The following is a 17017-nucleotide window of genomic DNA, read 5'->3' on the forward strand; positions in this document are numbered from 1 at the left end:
GGTTGGACATTTAGCTAGTACTAAGAACCCTTGGTTGGACATTTAGCTAGTACTAAGAACACTTGGTTGGACATTTAGCAAGTACTAAGAACCCTTGGTTGGACATTTAGCAAGTACTAGGAACCCTTGGTTGGACATTTATCAACTACTAAGAACCCTTGGTTGGACATTTAGCTAGTACTAAGAACCCTTTGATGGACATTTAACAAGTACTCAGAACCCTTGGATGGACATTTAGCTAGTACTAAGAACCCTTGGTTGGACATTTAACAAGTACTCAGAACCCTTGGATGGACATTTAGCTAGTACTAAGAACCCTTGGTTGGACATTTAACAAGTACTAAGAACCCTTGGATGGACATTTATCAACTACTAAGAACCCTTGGTTGGACATTTAACAAGTACTAAGAACCCTTGGATGGACATTTAACAAGTACTAAGAACCCTTGGTTGGACATTTAGCTAGTACTAAGAACACTTGGTTGGACATTTAGCTAGTACTAAGAACCCTTGGTTGGACATTTAACAAGTACTAAGAACCCTTGGATGGACATTTAACAAGTACTAAGAACCCTTGGATGGACATTTATCAACTACTAAGAACCCTTGGTTGGACATTTAACAAGTACTAAGAACACTTGGTTGGACATTTAGCTAGTACTAAGAACCCTTGGTTGGACATTTAACAAGTACTAAGAACCCTTGGATGGACATTTATCAACTACTAAGAACCCTTGGTTGGACATTTAACAAGTACTCAGAACCCTTGGATGGACATTTAGCTAGTACTAAGAACCCTTGGTTGGACATTTAACAAGTACTAAGAACCCTTGGATGGACATTTATCAACTACTAAGAACCCTTGTTTGGACATTTAACAAGTACTAAGAACCCTTGGATGGACATTTAGCTAGTACTAAGAACCCTTGGTTGGACATTTAACAAGTACTAAGAACCCTTGGATGGACATTTATCAACTACTAAGAACCCTTGGTTGGACATTTAACAAGTACTAAGAACCCTTGGATGGACATTTAGCTAGTACTAAGAACCCTTGGATGGACATTTATCAACTACTAAGAACCCTTGGTTGGACATTTAGCTAGTACTAAGAACCCTTGGTTGGACATTTAACAACTACTAAGAACCCTTGGTTGGACATTTAGCTAGGACTAAGAACCCTTAGTTGGACATTTAGCTAGTACTAAGAACACTTGGTTGGACATTTAGCTAGTACTAAGAACCCTTGGTTGGACATTTAGCTAGTACTAAGAACCCTTGGTTGGACATTTAGCTAGTACTAAGAACCCTTGGTTGGACATTTAGCTAGTACTAAGAACACTTGGTTGGACATTTAGCTAGTACTAAGAACCCTTGGTTGGACATTTAGCTAGTACTAAGAACCCTTGGTTGGACATTTAGCAAGTACTCAGAACCCTTGGTTGGACATTTAACAAGTACTAAGAACCCTTGGTTGGACATTTAACAAGTACTAAGAACACTTGGTTGGACATTTATCAAGTACTCAGAACCCTTGGTTGGACATTTAACAAGTACTAAGAACACTTGGTTGGACATTTATCAAGTACTCAGAACCCTTGGTTGGACATTTAACAAGTACTAAGAACACTTGGTTGGACATTTAACAAGTACTAAGAACCCTTGGTTGGACATTTAGCTAGTACTGAGAACCCTTCGTTGGACATTTATCAAGTATTAAGAACCCTTGGTTGGACATTTATCAAGTACTAAGAACCCTTGGTTGGACATTTAGCTAGTACTAAGAACCCTTGGTTGGACATATATCAAGTACTAAGAACCCTTGGATGGACATTTATCAAGTACTAAGAACCCTTAGTTGGACATTTAACAAGTACTAAGAACCCTTGGATGGACATTTATCAAGTACTAAGAACCCTTAGTTGGACATTTAACAAGTACTAAGAACCCTTGGATGGACATTTAACAAGTACTAAGAACCCTTGGTTGGACATTTAACAAGTACTAAGAACACTTGGTTGGACATTTACCAAGTACTAAGAACCCTTGGTTGGACATTTAACAAGTACTAAGAACCCTTGGTTGGACATTTAACAAGTACTAAGAACCCTTGGTTGGACATTTAGCTAGTACTAAGAACCCTTGGATGGACATTTAACAAGTACTAAGAACCCTTGGTTGGACATTTAGCAAGTACTAAGAACCCTTGGTTGGACATTTAGCTAGTACTAAGAACCCTTGGATGGACATTTAACAAGTACTAAGAACCCTTGGTTGGACATTTAACAAGTACTAAGAACCCTTGGTTGGACATTTAGCTAGTACTAAGAACCCTTGGTTGGACATTTAACAAGTACTAAGAACCCTTGGATGGACATTTAACAAGTACTAAGAACCCTTGGTTGGACATTTAACAAGTACTAAGAACCCTTGGTTGGACATTTAGCTAGTACTAAGAACCCTTGGATGGACATTTATCAAGTACTAAGAACCCTTAGTTGGACATTTATCAAGTACTAAGAACACTTGGTCATGGTACAGAGCGTATTATTACTTTATTTTACCAACCTGAAGAATGTGTTTAAGGACTAATGATATGTTATTTGTTAATTATCAGCTACCAGTACACAAGAGACGTTATCTTGGTTAGAAGCCCAGACAGTAACAGTGGATAGTGGGCAGACATTGACACTGACAGAGGCTGGCAAATTAGCTTTAAACTGGTCAAAAAATCCCAACACAGCAAACAGTGGAGGCAGTGGTGATAGTCAAGAAAACACTTCAGTGGATAGTGCCATTGAACAGGTTTGTGATTGGCCTAGACCATGTCATATGGCATGGACTAATGACCCATAGTGACCTTAATTTACATACAGAGGGCTTTATTACTGATTCTAATCCCACCAATGCTTTACTTTCACTTTGGCAAGAATATGTGCCTGAAATGTGGTGTGTTATGAAACACTTATTGCCTGCCTTATTTGGGCACTAGCAGATGTCTTTGTATTTTCATGCAATCACTATTTCCTTCAGTTTTCGGCCTTGGCCAATAATTGCAGCACCTATGTACCTCCCACTTCTCTATGTACCACACACTTCTACATGTATATGTACCACACACTTCTCTCTATGTACCACACACTTCTCTATATGTACCACACACTTCTCTATATGTACCACACACTTCTCTGTGTACCACACACTTCTCTATGTACCACACACTTCTCTGTGTACCACACACTTCTCTATGTACCACACACTTCTCTGTACCACATACTTCTCTGTGTACCACACACTTCTCTATGTACCACACACTTCTCTGAATGTACCACACACTTCTCTATGTACCACACACTTCTCTATGTACCACACACTTCTCTGTACCACACACTTCTCTATATGTACCAAACACTTCTCTATATGTACCACACACTTCTCTGTGTACCACACACTTCTCTATGTACCACACACTTCTCTATATGTACCACACACTTCTCTATGTACCACACACTTCTCTGTACCACACACTTCTCTATGTACCACACACTTCTCTATGTACCACACACTTCTCTGTGTACCTCGCACTTCTCTATGTACCACACACTTCTCTATATGTACCACACACTTCTCTGTACCACACACTTCTCTATGTACCACACACTTCTCTATATGTACCACACACTTCTCTATATGTACCACACACTTCTCTATATGTACCACACACTTCTCTGTACCACACACTTCTCTATGTACCACACACTTCTCTATATGTACCACACACTTCTCTATATGTACCACACACTTCTCTGTACCACACACTTCTCTATGTACCACACACTTCTCTATATGTACCACACACTTCTCTATATGTACCACACACTTCTCTATATGTACCACACACTTCTCTGTACCACACACTTCTCTATATGTACCACACACTTCTCTATATGTACCACACACTTCTCTATATGTACCACACACTTCTCTGTACCACACATTTCTCTGTACCACACACTTCTCTATGTACCACACACTTCTCTATATGTACCACGCACTTCTCTGTACCACACACTTCTCTGTACCACACACTTCTTTGTACCACACTCTGTCTTTATCATGTACTCACTTCTCCAATCTGAATACTTCTCTGAAATCTGTATATAATATTTACTTCATAGGTAGTTGGAAGTGAAGATAGTAGTAGTCAGCGTGTCATCACCATAGTAACCGATCAATCTCATGAAGACATTCCCGTATCACAGCTTTCATCTATTCAGACACCTACAGGGACAACTACATCAGCCCCTCTGATGGTTGCCATGGCGAATGATACACCAAATACTGTTACCATAGTTACTCAAGATGTACCAGTCAGTGAGGATGGGGTAAGTTAAAAGTTTTATAATCCAATGTATGTTATATTAAACCAACTTAATCCAATGTATGTTATATTAAACCAACTTAATCCAATGTATGTTATATTAAACCAACTTAATCCAATGTATGTTATATTAAACCAACTTAATCCAATGTATGTTATATTAAACCAACTGAATCTGATGTATGTTATATTAAACCAACTTAATCTAATGTATGTTATATTAAACCAACTTAATCCAATGTATGTTATATTAAACCAACTTAATCTAATGTATGTTATATTAAACTAACTTAATCCAATGTATGTTATATTAAACTAACTTAATCCAATGTATGTTATATTAAACCAACTTAATCCAATGTATGTTATATTAAACCAACTTAATCCAATGTATGTTATATTAAACCAACTTAATCCAATGTATGTTATATTAAACCAACTTAATCCAATGTATGTTATATTAAACCAACTTAATCCAATGTATGTTATATTAAACTAACTTAATCCAATGTATGTTATATTAAACCAACTTAATCTAATGTATGTTATATTAAACTAACTTAATCTAATGTATGTTATATAAAACCAACTTAATCCAATGTATGTTATATTAAACCAACTTAATCTAATGTATGTTATATTAAACTAACTTAATCTAATGTATGTTATATTAAACCAACTTAATCTAATGTATGTTATATTAAACCAACTTAATCTAATGTATGTTATATTAAACCAACTTAATCCAATGTATGTTATATTAAACCAACTTAATCCAATGTATGTTATATTAAACCAACTTAATCCAATGTATGTTATATTAAACCAACTTAATCTAATGTATGTTATATTAAACTAACTTAATCTAATGTATGTTATATTAAACCAACTTAATCCAATGTATGTTATATTAAACCAACTTAATCTAATGTATGTTATATTAAACCAACTTAATCTAATGTATGTTATATTAAACCAACTTAATCCAATGTATGTTATATTAAACCAACTTAATCCAATGTATGTTATATTAAACCAACTTAATCTAATGTATGTTATATTAAACCAACTTAATCCAATGTATGTTATATTAAACCAACTTAATCTAATGTATGTTATATTAAACTAACTTAATCCAATGTATGTTATATTAAACCAACTTAATCCAATGTATGTTATATTAAACCAACTTAATCCAATGTTTGTTATATTAAACTAACTTAATCCAATGTATGTTATATTAAACCAACTTAATCCAATGTATGTTATATTAAACCAACTTAATCCAATGTATGTTATATTAAACCAACTTAATCCAATGTATGTTATATTAAACCAACTGAATCTAATGTATGTTATATTAAACCAACTTAATCTAATGTATGTTATATTAAACCAACTTAATCTAATGTATGTTATATTAAACCAACTTAATCCAATGTATGTTATATTAAACCAACTTAATCCAATGTATGTTATATTAAACCAACTGAATCTAATGTATGTTATATTAAACCAACTTAATCCAATGTATGTTATATTAAACCAACTTAATCCAATGTACGTTATATTAAACCAACTGAATCTATTGTATGTTATATTAAACCAACTTAATCTGATGTATGTTATATTAAACTAACTTAATCCAATGTATGTTATATTAAACCAACTTAATCTAATGTATGTTATATTAAACCAACTTAATCTAATGTATGTTATATTAAACCAACTTAATCTAATGTATGTTATATTAAACCAACTTAATCTAATGTATGTTATATTAAACCAACTTAATCTAATGTATGTTATATTAAACCAACTTAATCTAATGTATGTAATATTAAACCAACTTAATCTAATGTACGTTATATTAAACCAACTTAATCCAATGTATGTTATATTAAACCAACTTAATCTAATGTATGTTATATTAAACTAACTTAATCCAATGTATGTTATATTAAACCAACTTAATCCAATGTATGTTATATTAAACCAACTTAATCTAATGTATGTTATATTAAACTAACTTAATCTAATGTATGTTATATTAAACTAACTTAATCTAATGTATGTTATATTAAACCAACTTAATCCAATGTATGTTATATTAAACCAACTTAATCTGATGTATGTTATATTAAACCAACTTAATCTAATGTATGTTATATTAAACCAACTTAATCTAATGTATGTTATATTAAACCAACTTAATCCAATGTATGTTATATTAAACCAACTTAATCCAATGTATGTTATATTAAACTAACTTAATCCAATGTTTGTTATATTAAACCAACTTAATCTAATGTATGTTATATTAAACCAACTTAATCCAATGTATGTTATATTAAACCAACTTAATCCAATGTATGTTATATTAAACCAACTTAATCCAATGTATGTTATATTAAACCAACTTAATCCAATGTATGTTATATTAAACCAACTTAATCCAATGTATGTAATATTAAACCAACTTAATCTAATGTATGTAATATTAAACTAACTTAATCTAATGTATGTTATATTAAACCAACTTAATCCAATGTATGTTATATTAAACCAACTTAATCTAATGTATGTTATATTAAACCAACTTAATCCAATGTATGTTATATTAAACCAACTTAATCTAATGTATGTTATATTAAACCAACTTAATCTAATGTATGTTATATTAAACCAACTTAATCTAATGTATGTAATATTAAACCAACTTAATCTAATGTATGTAATATTAAACTAACTTAATCTAATGTATGTTATATTAAACCAACTTAATCTAATGTATGTTATATTAAACCAACTTAATCCAATGTATGTTATATTAAACTAACTTAATCTAATGTATGTTATATTAAACCAACTTAATCCAATGTATGTTATATTAAACCAACTTAATCTAATGTATGTTATATTAAACTAACTTAATCTGATGTATGTTATATTAAACCAACTTAATCCAATGTATGTTATATTAAACCAACTTAATCTAATGTATGTTATATTAAACCAACTTAATCCAATGTATGTTATATTAAACCAACTTAATCTAATGTATGTTATATTAAACCAACTTAATCCAATGTATGTTATATTAAACCAACTTAATCCAATGTATGTTATATTAAACCAACTTAATCCAATGTATGTTATATTAAACCAACTTAATCTAATGTATGTTATATTAAACCAACTTAATCCAATGTATGTTATATTAAACCAACTTAATCTAATGTATGTTATATTAAACTAACTTAATCCAATGTATGTTATATTAAACCAACTTAATCCAATGTATGTTATATTAAACCAACTTAATCCAATGTATGTTATATTAAACCAACTTAATCTAATGTATGTTATATTAAACCAACTTAATCTAATGTATGTTATATTAAACTAACTTAATCCAATGTATGTTATATTAAACCAACTTAATCCAATGTATGTTATATTAAACCAACTTAATCTAATGTATGTTATATTAAACCAACTTAATCTAATGTATGTAATATTAAACCAACTTAATCCAATGTATGTTATATTAAACCAACTTAATCCAATGTTATATTAAACCAACTTAATCCAATGTATGTTATATTAAACCAACTTAATCTAATGTATGTTATATTAAACCAACTTAATCTAATGTATGTTATATTAAACCAACTTAATCCAATGTATGTTATATTAAACCAACTTAATCTAATGTATGTAATATTAAACCAACTTAATCTAATGTATGTTATATTAAACCAACTTAATCTAATGTATGTTATATTAAACCAACTTAATCTAATGTATGTAATATTAAACCAACTTAATCTAATGTATGTAATATTAAACCAACTTAATCCAATGTATGTTATATTAAACCAACTTAATCCAATGTATGTTATATTAAACCAACTTAATCTAATGTATGTAATATTAAACCAACTTAATCCAATGTATGTTATATTAAACCAACTTAATCCAATGTATGTTATATTAAACCAACTTAATCTAATGTATGTTATATTAAACCAACTTAATCTAATGTATGTAATATTAAACCAACTTAATCCAATGTATGTTATATTAAACCAACTTAATCCAATGTTATATTAAACCAACTTAATCCAATGTATGTTATATTAAACCAACTTAATCTAATGTATGTTATATTAAACCAACTTAATCTAATGTATGTTATATTAAACCAACTTAATCCAATGTATGTTATATTAAACCAACTTAATCCAATGTATGTTATATTAAACCAACTTAATCCAATGTATGTTATATTAAACCAACTTAATCCAATGTTATATTAAACTAACTTAATCTAATGTATGTTATATTAAACCAACTTAATCTAATGTATGTTATATTAAACCAACTTAATCTAATGTATGTTATATTAAACCAACTTAATCCAATGTATGTTATATTAAACCAACTTAATCTAATGTTTGTTATATTAAACCAACTTAATCTAATGTATGTTATATTAAACCAACTTAATCTAATGTATGTTATATTAAACCAACTTAATCTAATGTATGTTATATTAAACCAACTTAATCCAATGTTTGTTATATTAAACCAACTTAATCTAATGTATGTTATATTAAACTAACTTAATCTAATGTATGTTATATTAAACCAACTTAATCTAATGTATGTTATATTAAACTAACTTAATCCAATGTATGTTATATTAAACCAACTTAATCCAATGTATGTTATATTAAACCAACTTAATCCAATGTATGTTATATTAAACTAACTTAATCTAATGTATGTTATATTAAACCAACTTAATCCAATGTATGTTATATTAAACCAACTTAATCTAATGTATGTTATATTAAACCAACTTAATCTAATGTATGTTATATTAAACCAACTTAATCTGATGTATGTTATATTAAACCAACTTAATCTAATGTATGTTATATTAAACCAACTTAATCCAATGTATGTTATATTAAACTAACTTAATCTAATGTATGTTATATTAAACCAACTTAATCCAATGTATGTTATATTAAACTAACTTAATCTAATGTATGTTATATTAAACCAACTTAATCTAATGTATGTTATATTAAACCAACTTAATCTAATGTATGTTATATTAAACTAACTTAATCCAATGTATGTTATATTAAACCAACTTAATCCAATGTATGTTATATTAAACCAACTTAATCCAATGTATGTTATATTAAACCAACTTAATCTAATGTATGTTATATTAAACCAACTTAATCTAATGTATGTTATAATAAACCAACTTAATCTAATGTATGTTATATTAAACTAACTTAATCTAATGTATGTTATATTAAACTAACTTAATCCAATGTATGTTATATTAAACCAACTTAATCTAATGTATGTTATATTAAACCAACTTAATCTAATGTATGTTATATTAAACCAACTTAATCCAATGTATGTTATATTAAACCAACTTAATCTAATGTATGTAATATTAAACTAACTTAATCTAATGTATGTTATATTAAACCAACTTAATCTAATGTATGTTATATTAAACCAACTTAATCTAATGTATGTTATATTAAACCAACTTAATCCAATGTATGTTATATTAAACCAACTTAATCCAATGTATGTTATATTAAACCAACTTAATCTAATGTATGTTATATTAAACCAACTTAATCCAATGTATGTTATATTAAACCAACTTAATCTGATGTATGTTATATTAAACTAACTTAATCTAATGTATGTTATATTAAACCAACTTAATCTGATGTATGTTATATTAAACTAACTTAATCCAATGTATGTTATATTAAACCAACTTAATCCAATGTATGTTATATTAAACCAACTTAATCTAATGTATGTTATATTAAACCAACTTAATCTGATGTATGTTATATTAAACTAACTTAATCTAATGTATGTTATATTAAACCAACTTAATCTAATGTATGTTATATTAAACCAACTTAATCTAATGTATGTTATATTAAACCAACTTAATCTAATGTATGTAATATTAAACCAACTTAATCCAATGTATGTTATATTAAACCAACTTAATCTGATGTATGTTATATTAAACCAACTTAATCTAATGTATGTTATATTAAACCAACTTAATCTAATGTATGTTATATTAAACCAACTTAATCCAATGTTATATTAAACCAACTTAATCTAATGTATGTTATATAAAACCAACTTAATCCAATGTATGTTATATTAAACCAACTTAATCTAATGTATGTTATATTAAACCAACTTAATCCAATGTATGTTATATTAAACCAACTTAATCCAATGTATGTTATATTAAACCAACTTAATCCAATGTACGTTATATTAAACCAACTTAATCTAATGTATGTTATATTAAACCAACTTAATCCAATGTATGTTATATTAAACCAACTTAATCTAATGTATGTTATATTAAACCAACTTAATCTAATGTATGTTATATTAAACCAACTTAATCCAATGTATGTTATATTAAACCAACTTAATCCAATGTATGTTATATTAAACCAACTTAATCTAATGTATGTAATATTAAACCAACTTAATCTAATGTATGTTATATTAAACCAACTTAATCCAATGTACGTTATATTAAACCAACTTAATCTAATGTATGTTATATTAAACCAACTTAATCCAATGTATGTTATATTAAACCAACTTAATCTGATGTTTGTTATATTAAACCAACTGAATCTGATGTATGTTATATTAAACTAACTTAATCTAATGTATGTTATATTAAACCAATTAATCCAATGTATGTTATATTAAACCACTTAATCTAATGTATGTTATATTAAACCAACTTAATCTAATGTATGTTATATTAAACCAACTTAATCTAATGTATGTTATATTAAACCAACTTAATCCAATGTATGTTATATTAAACCAACTTAATCCAATGTATGTTATATTAAACCAACTTAATCTAATGTATGTTATATTAAACCAACTTAATCTAATGTATGTTATATTAAACCAACTTAATCTAATGTATGTTATATTAAACCAACTTAATCTAATGTATGTTATATTAAACCAACTTAATCCAATGTATGTTATATTAAACCAACTTAATCTAATGTATGTTATATTAAACCAACTTAATCCAATGTATGTTATATTAAACCAACTTAATCTAATGTATGTTATATTAAACCAACTTAATCCAATGTATGTTATATTAAACCAACTTAATCTAATGTATGTTATATTAAACCAACTTAATCCAATGTATGTTATATTAAACCAACTTAATCCAATGTATGTTATATTAAACCAACTTAATCTAATGTATGTTATATTAAACCAACTTAATCTAATGTATGTTATATTAAACCAACTTAATCTAATGTATGTTATATTAAACTAACTTAATCCAATGTATGTTATATTAAACCAACTTAATCCAATGTATGTTATATTAAACCAACTTAATCTAATGTATGTTATATTAAACCAACTTAATCCAATGTTATATTAAACCAACTTAATCTAATGTATGTTATATTAAACCAACTTAATCTAATGTATGTTATATTAAACCAACTTAATCTAATGTATGTTATATTAAACCAACTTAATCTAATGTATGTTATATTAAACCAACTTAATCTAATGTATGTTATATTAAACCAACTTAATCTAATGTATGTTATATTAAACTAACTTAATCTAATGTATGTTATATTAAACCAACTTAATCTAATGTATGTTATATTAAACCAACTTAATCTAATGTATGTTATATTAAACCAACTTAATCCAATGTATGTTATATTAAACTAACTTAATCTAATGTATGTTATATTAAACCAACTTAATCTAATGTATGTAATATTAAACTAACTTAATCTAATGTATGTTATATTAAACCAACTTAATCTAATGTATGTTATATTAAACCAACTTAATCTAATGTATGTTATATTAAACCAACTTAATCTAATGTATGTTATATTAAACCAACTTAATCCAATGTATGTTATATTAAACCAACTTAATCCAATGTATGTTATATTAAACTAACTTAATCTAATGTATGTTATATTAAACCAACTTAATCTAATGTATGTTATATTAAACCAACTTAATCTAATGTATGTTATATTAAACCAACTTAATCCAATGTTATATTAAACCAACTTAATCTAATGTATGTTATATTAAACCAACTTAATCTAATGTATGTTATATTAAACCAACTTAATCCAATGTTATATTAAACCAACTTAATCCAATGTATGTTATATTAAACCAACTTAATCCAATGTATGTTATATTAAACCAACTTAATCTAATGTATGTTATATTAAACCAACTTAATCTAATGTATGTTATATTAAACCAACTTAATCCAATGTTATATTAAACCAACTTAATCTAATGTATGTTATATTAAACCAACTTAATCTAATGTATGTTATATTAAACCAACTTAATCTAATGTATGTTATATTAAACCAACTTAATCTGATGTATGTTATATTAAACCAACTTAATCCAATGTATGTTATATTAAACCAACTTAATCTAATGTATGTTATATTAAACTAACTTAATCTAATGTATGTTATATTAAACCAACTTAATCCAATGTATGTTATATAAAACCAACTTAATCCAATGTATGTTATATTAAACTAACTTAATCCAATGTTTGTTATATTAAACCAACTTAATCTAATGTATGTTATATTAAACCAACTTAATCCAATGTATGTTATATTAAACCAACTTAATCCAATGTATGTTATATTAAACTAACTTAATCCAATGTATGTTATATTAAACCAACTTAATCCAATGTATGTTATATTAAACCAACTTAATCCAATGTATGTTATATTAAACTAACTTAATCCAATGTATGTTATATTAAACTAACTTAATCCAATGTATGTTATATTAAACCAACTTAATCCAATGTATGTTATATTAAACCAACTTAATCCAATGTATGTTATATTAAACTAACTTAATCCAATGTTATATTAAACCAACTTAATCTAATGTATGTTATATTAAACTAACTTAATCTAATGTATGTTATATTAAACCAACTTAATCCAATGTATGTTATATTAAACCAACTTAATCTAATGTATGTTATATTAAACCAACTTAATCTAATGTATGTTATATTAAACCAACTTAATCTAATGTATGTTATATTAAACCAACTTAATCCAATGTATGTTATATTAAACCAACTTAATCTAATGTATGTTATATTAAACCAACTTAATCCAATGTATGTTATATTAAACCAACTTAATCCAATGTTATATTAAACCAACTTAATCTAATGTATGTTATATTAAACCAACTTAATCCAATGTATGTTATATTAAACCAACTTAATCTAATGTATGTTATATTAAACTAACTTAATCTAATGTATGTTATATTAAACCAACTTAATCCAATGTATGTTATATTAAACCAACTTAATCTAATGTATGTTATATTAAACCAACTTAATCTAATGTATGTTATATTAAACTAACTTAATCCAATGTATGTTATATTAAACCAACTTAATCTAATGTATGTTATATTAAACCAACTTAATCTAATGTATGTTATATTAAACCAACTTAATCTAATGTATGTTATATTAAACCAACTTAATCTAATGTATGTTATATTAAACCAACTTAATCTAATGTATGTTATATTAAACCAACTTAATCTAATGTATGTTATATTAAACCAACTTAATCTAATGTATGTTATATTAAACCAACTTAATCCAATGTATGTTATATTAAACCAACTTAATCCAATGTATGTTATATTAAACTAACTTAATCTAATGTATGTTATATTAAACCAACTTAATCCAATGTATGTTATATTAAACCAACTTAATCTAATGTATGTTATATTAAACCAACTTAATCCAATGTATGTTATATTAAACCAACTTAATCTAATGTATGTTATATTAAACCAACTTAATCTAATGTATGTTATATTAAACTAACTTAATCTAATGTATGTTATATTAAACCAACTTAATCTAATGTATGTTATATTAAACTAACTTAATCCAATGTATGTTATATTAAACCAACTTAATCTAATGTATGTTATATTAAACTAACTTAATCCAATGTATGTTATATTAAACCAACTTAATCTAATGTATGTTATATTAAACTAACTTAATCCAATGTATGTTATATTAAACCAACTTAATCCAATGTATGTTATATTAAACCAACTGAATCTGATGTACGTTATATTAAGCCAACTGAATCTGATGTACGTTATATTAAACCAACTTAATACAATGTTTGTTATATTACAGGATAACTCTGACAGTTCAGCTGCCAAGGATCTGGAAAAACAGCTGCAAGAAGCTCAGAAACAAGCAGAAAAATATAAACAACAGTTAGAACAGAAACAGTTAGAAGCTGAAACATATAAACAGAAATTAGAACAAATATCAAATCAACACAGTCCATCATCATCAACATCTGACCTATAACCTGTTATTAATGTGAAATTTGACCTTTAACCTAGGAATCCTTGACCTTTCAACTGATCATGTGACACCCTGCATTGTATCCTGTAAACCTATTTGCATCTCTGAGAAGTTAATCAATCAGATTTTGATGATGTCATAACATTGAATTCACAGATATGATGTCATAACATCAAATTCACAGATATGATGTCATAACATTGAATTCACATATATGGTGTCATAGTATCAAATTCACAGATATGATGTCATAACATTGAATTCACAGATATGATGTCATAGTATCAAATTCACAGATATGATGTCATAACATTGAATTCACATATATGGTGTCATAGTATCAAATTCACAGATATGATGTCATAACATTGAATTCACAGATATGATGTCATAGTATCAAATTCACAGATATGATGTCATAACATTGAATTCACAGATATGATGTCATAACATTGAATTCACAGATATGATGTCATAACATCAAATTCACAGATATGGTGTCATAGTATCAAATTCACAGATATGATGTCATAGTATCGAATTCACAGATATGTCATAACATCAAATTCACATATATGATGTCATAACATCAAATTCACAGATATGATGTCATAACATCGAATTCACAGATATGATGTCATAACATCAAATTCACAGATATGATGTCATAACATCAAATTCACAGATATGATGTCATAACATCAAATTCACAGATATGATGTCATAACATCAAATTCACAGATATGATGTCATAGTATCGAATTCACAGATATGTCATAACATCAAATTCACAGATATGATGTCATAACATCAAATTCACAGATATGATGTCATAGTATCAAATTCACAGATATTATATAACATCAAATTCACAGATATGATGTCATAGTATCGAATTCACAGATATGTCATAACATCAAATTCACATATATGATGTCATAACATCAAATTCACAGATATGATGTCATAACATTGAATTCACAGATATGATGTCATAGTATCAAATTCACATATATGATGTCATAACATCAAATTCACATATATGATGTCATAACATTGAATTCACATATATGATGTCATAACATTGAATTCACAGATATGATGTCATAACATCGAATTCACATATATGATGTCATAACATCAAATTCACAGATATGATGTCATAGTATAATTGAGATGATAGGATATATTGGATGAAATGTTTTGTATATTTTGCAAACAATTTGTTATCTCATGTAAATACTATTTTATTCACTGAAAGACAGTAAAGTACTCATTTCTTGTTTTTATTAGCGCAACTGAACTGAGCTTCAGTAGTACAATAGGGATCGCCCAGCGTCTGTCTGTTTGTCTGTGTGTGTGTGTGTGTGTGTGTGTGTAGATATGTGTGTGTTTGTGTGTGTGTGTGTGTGTGTGTAGATATGTGTGTGTTTGTGTGTGTGTATGTGTGTGTGTGTGTGTGTGTGTGTGTGTAAACAACTTAAAGTCAAAAACGGCTGAAATGATTGCCATGATATTTGGTTGGTCCATTACCTTAGTGTCTAGTTGAGAAATTGTTCAAATGAAAATGATCTTGCCACCGGTTTGTGATTTGGGTAAAAAAATGTGAATTTTGGTTAAAAAACTGAAACTCAAAAACTACCGGGCAGATTATGCCGAAATTTGGGTGAAACGTTCTTCAGGGTGTTTTTCCTAAGAATTGTTCGATGATATGCAAATTAGGGCTAAAATGTGTCTTTTTGGTCAAAAATCTATAATTCCAAAACCACTGAGCAGATTGGGCTGAAATTTAATGGGAATGCATCTAGGGATGTATGGACAAAGAAATATTATAAGCATACAATGATTCCATGAGTGATATGCAAATTAGGTGTAAAATGTTCATTTTTGGTCAAAAAACGTATATCTCAAAAAGTACTTGGTCACTGAGTCTGAAACTTGGTGAGATGTTTCTGAAAGTGTTATTCTGCAGATTTTCTTCTAAACATTTTGGCAAAATTGGCCCTAGCAACCATGACCACACCCTTAGCAACAACCAAATGGCAATATATTTTGGTCAAATAACAGCATCATCTGGTAGGCAAGTGAGTAGACATTCAAAAAAT

At 27.4% G+C, this 17017-nt stretch overlaps 1 protein-coding gene across 2 annotated transcripts in view; it reads left to right on the forward strand.

The window, feature by feature from the left end:
* Positions 1–15201, forward strand: part of LOC144450195 (uncharacterized) — a 60865-nt gene extending 45664 nt beyond the window's left edge. For both annotated transcript variants that reach the window (XM_078140778.1, XM_078140779.1), the window contains exons 8-10: positions 2618–2805; positions 4179–4385; positions 14736–15201. In XM_078140778.1, coding sequence (XP_077996904.1) covers positions 2618–2805; positions 4179–4385; positions 14736–14915 — 575 coding nt within the window. In that variant the 3' untranslated portion in view covers positions 14916–15201. The remainder of the gene's footprint in view (positions 1–2617; positions 2806–4178; positions 4386–14735) is intronic.
* The last annotated feature ends 1816 nt before the right edge of the window (positions 15202–17017 follow it).

Source organism: Glandiceps talaboti, chromosome 19 (assembly GCF_964340395.1).
Source record: "Glandiceps talaboti chromosome 19, keGlaTala1.1, whole genome shotgun sequence".
Classification (NCBI taxonomy): Eukaryota; Metazoa; Hemichordata; class Enteropneusta; family Spengelidae; genus Glandiceps; species Glandiceps talaboti.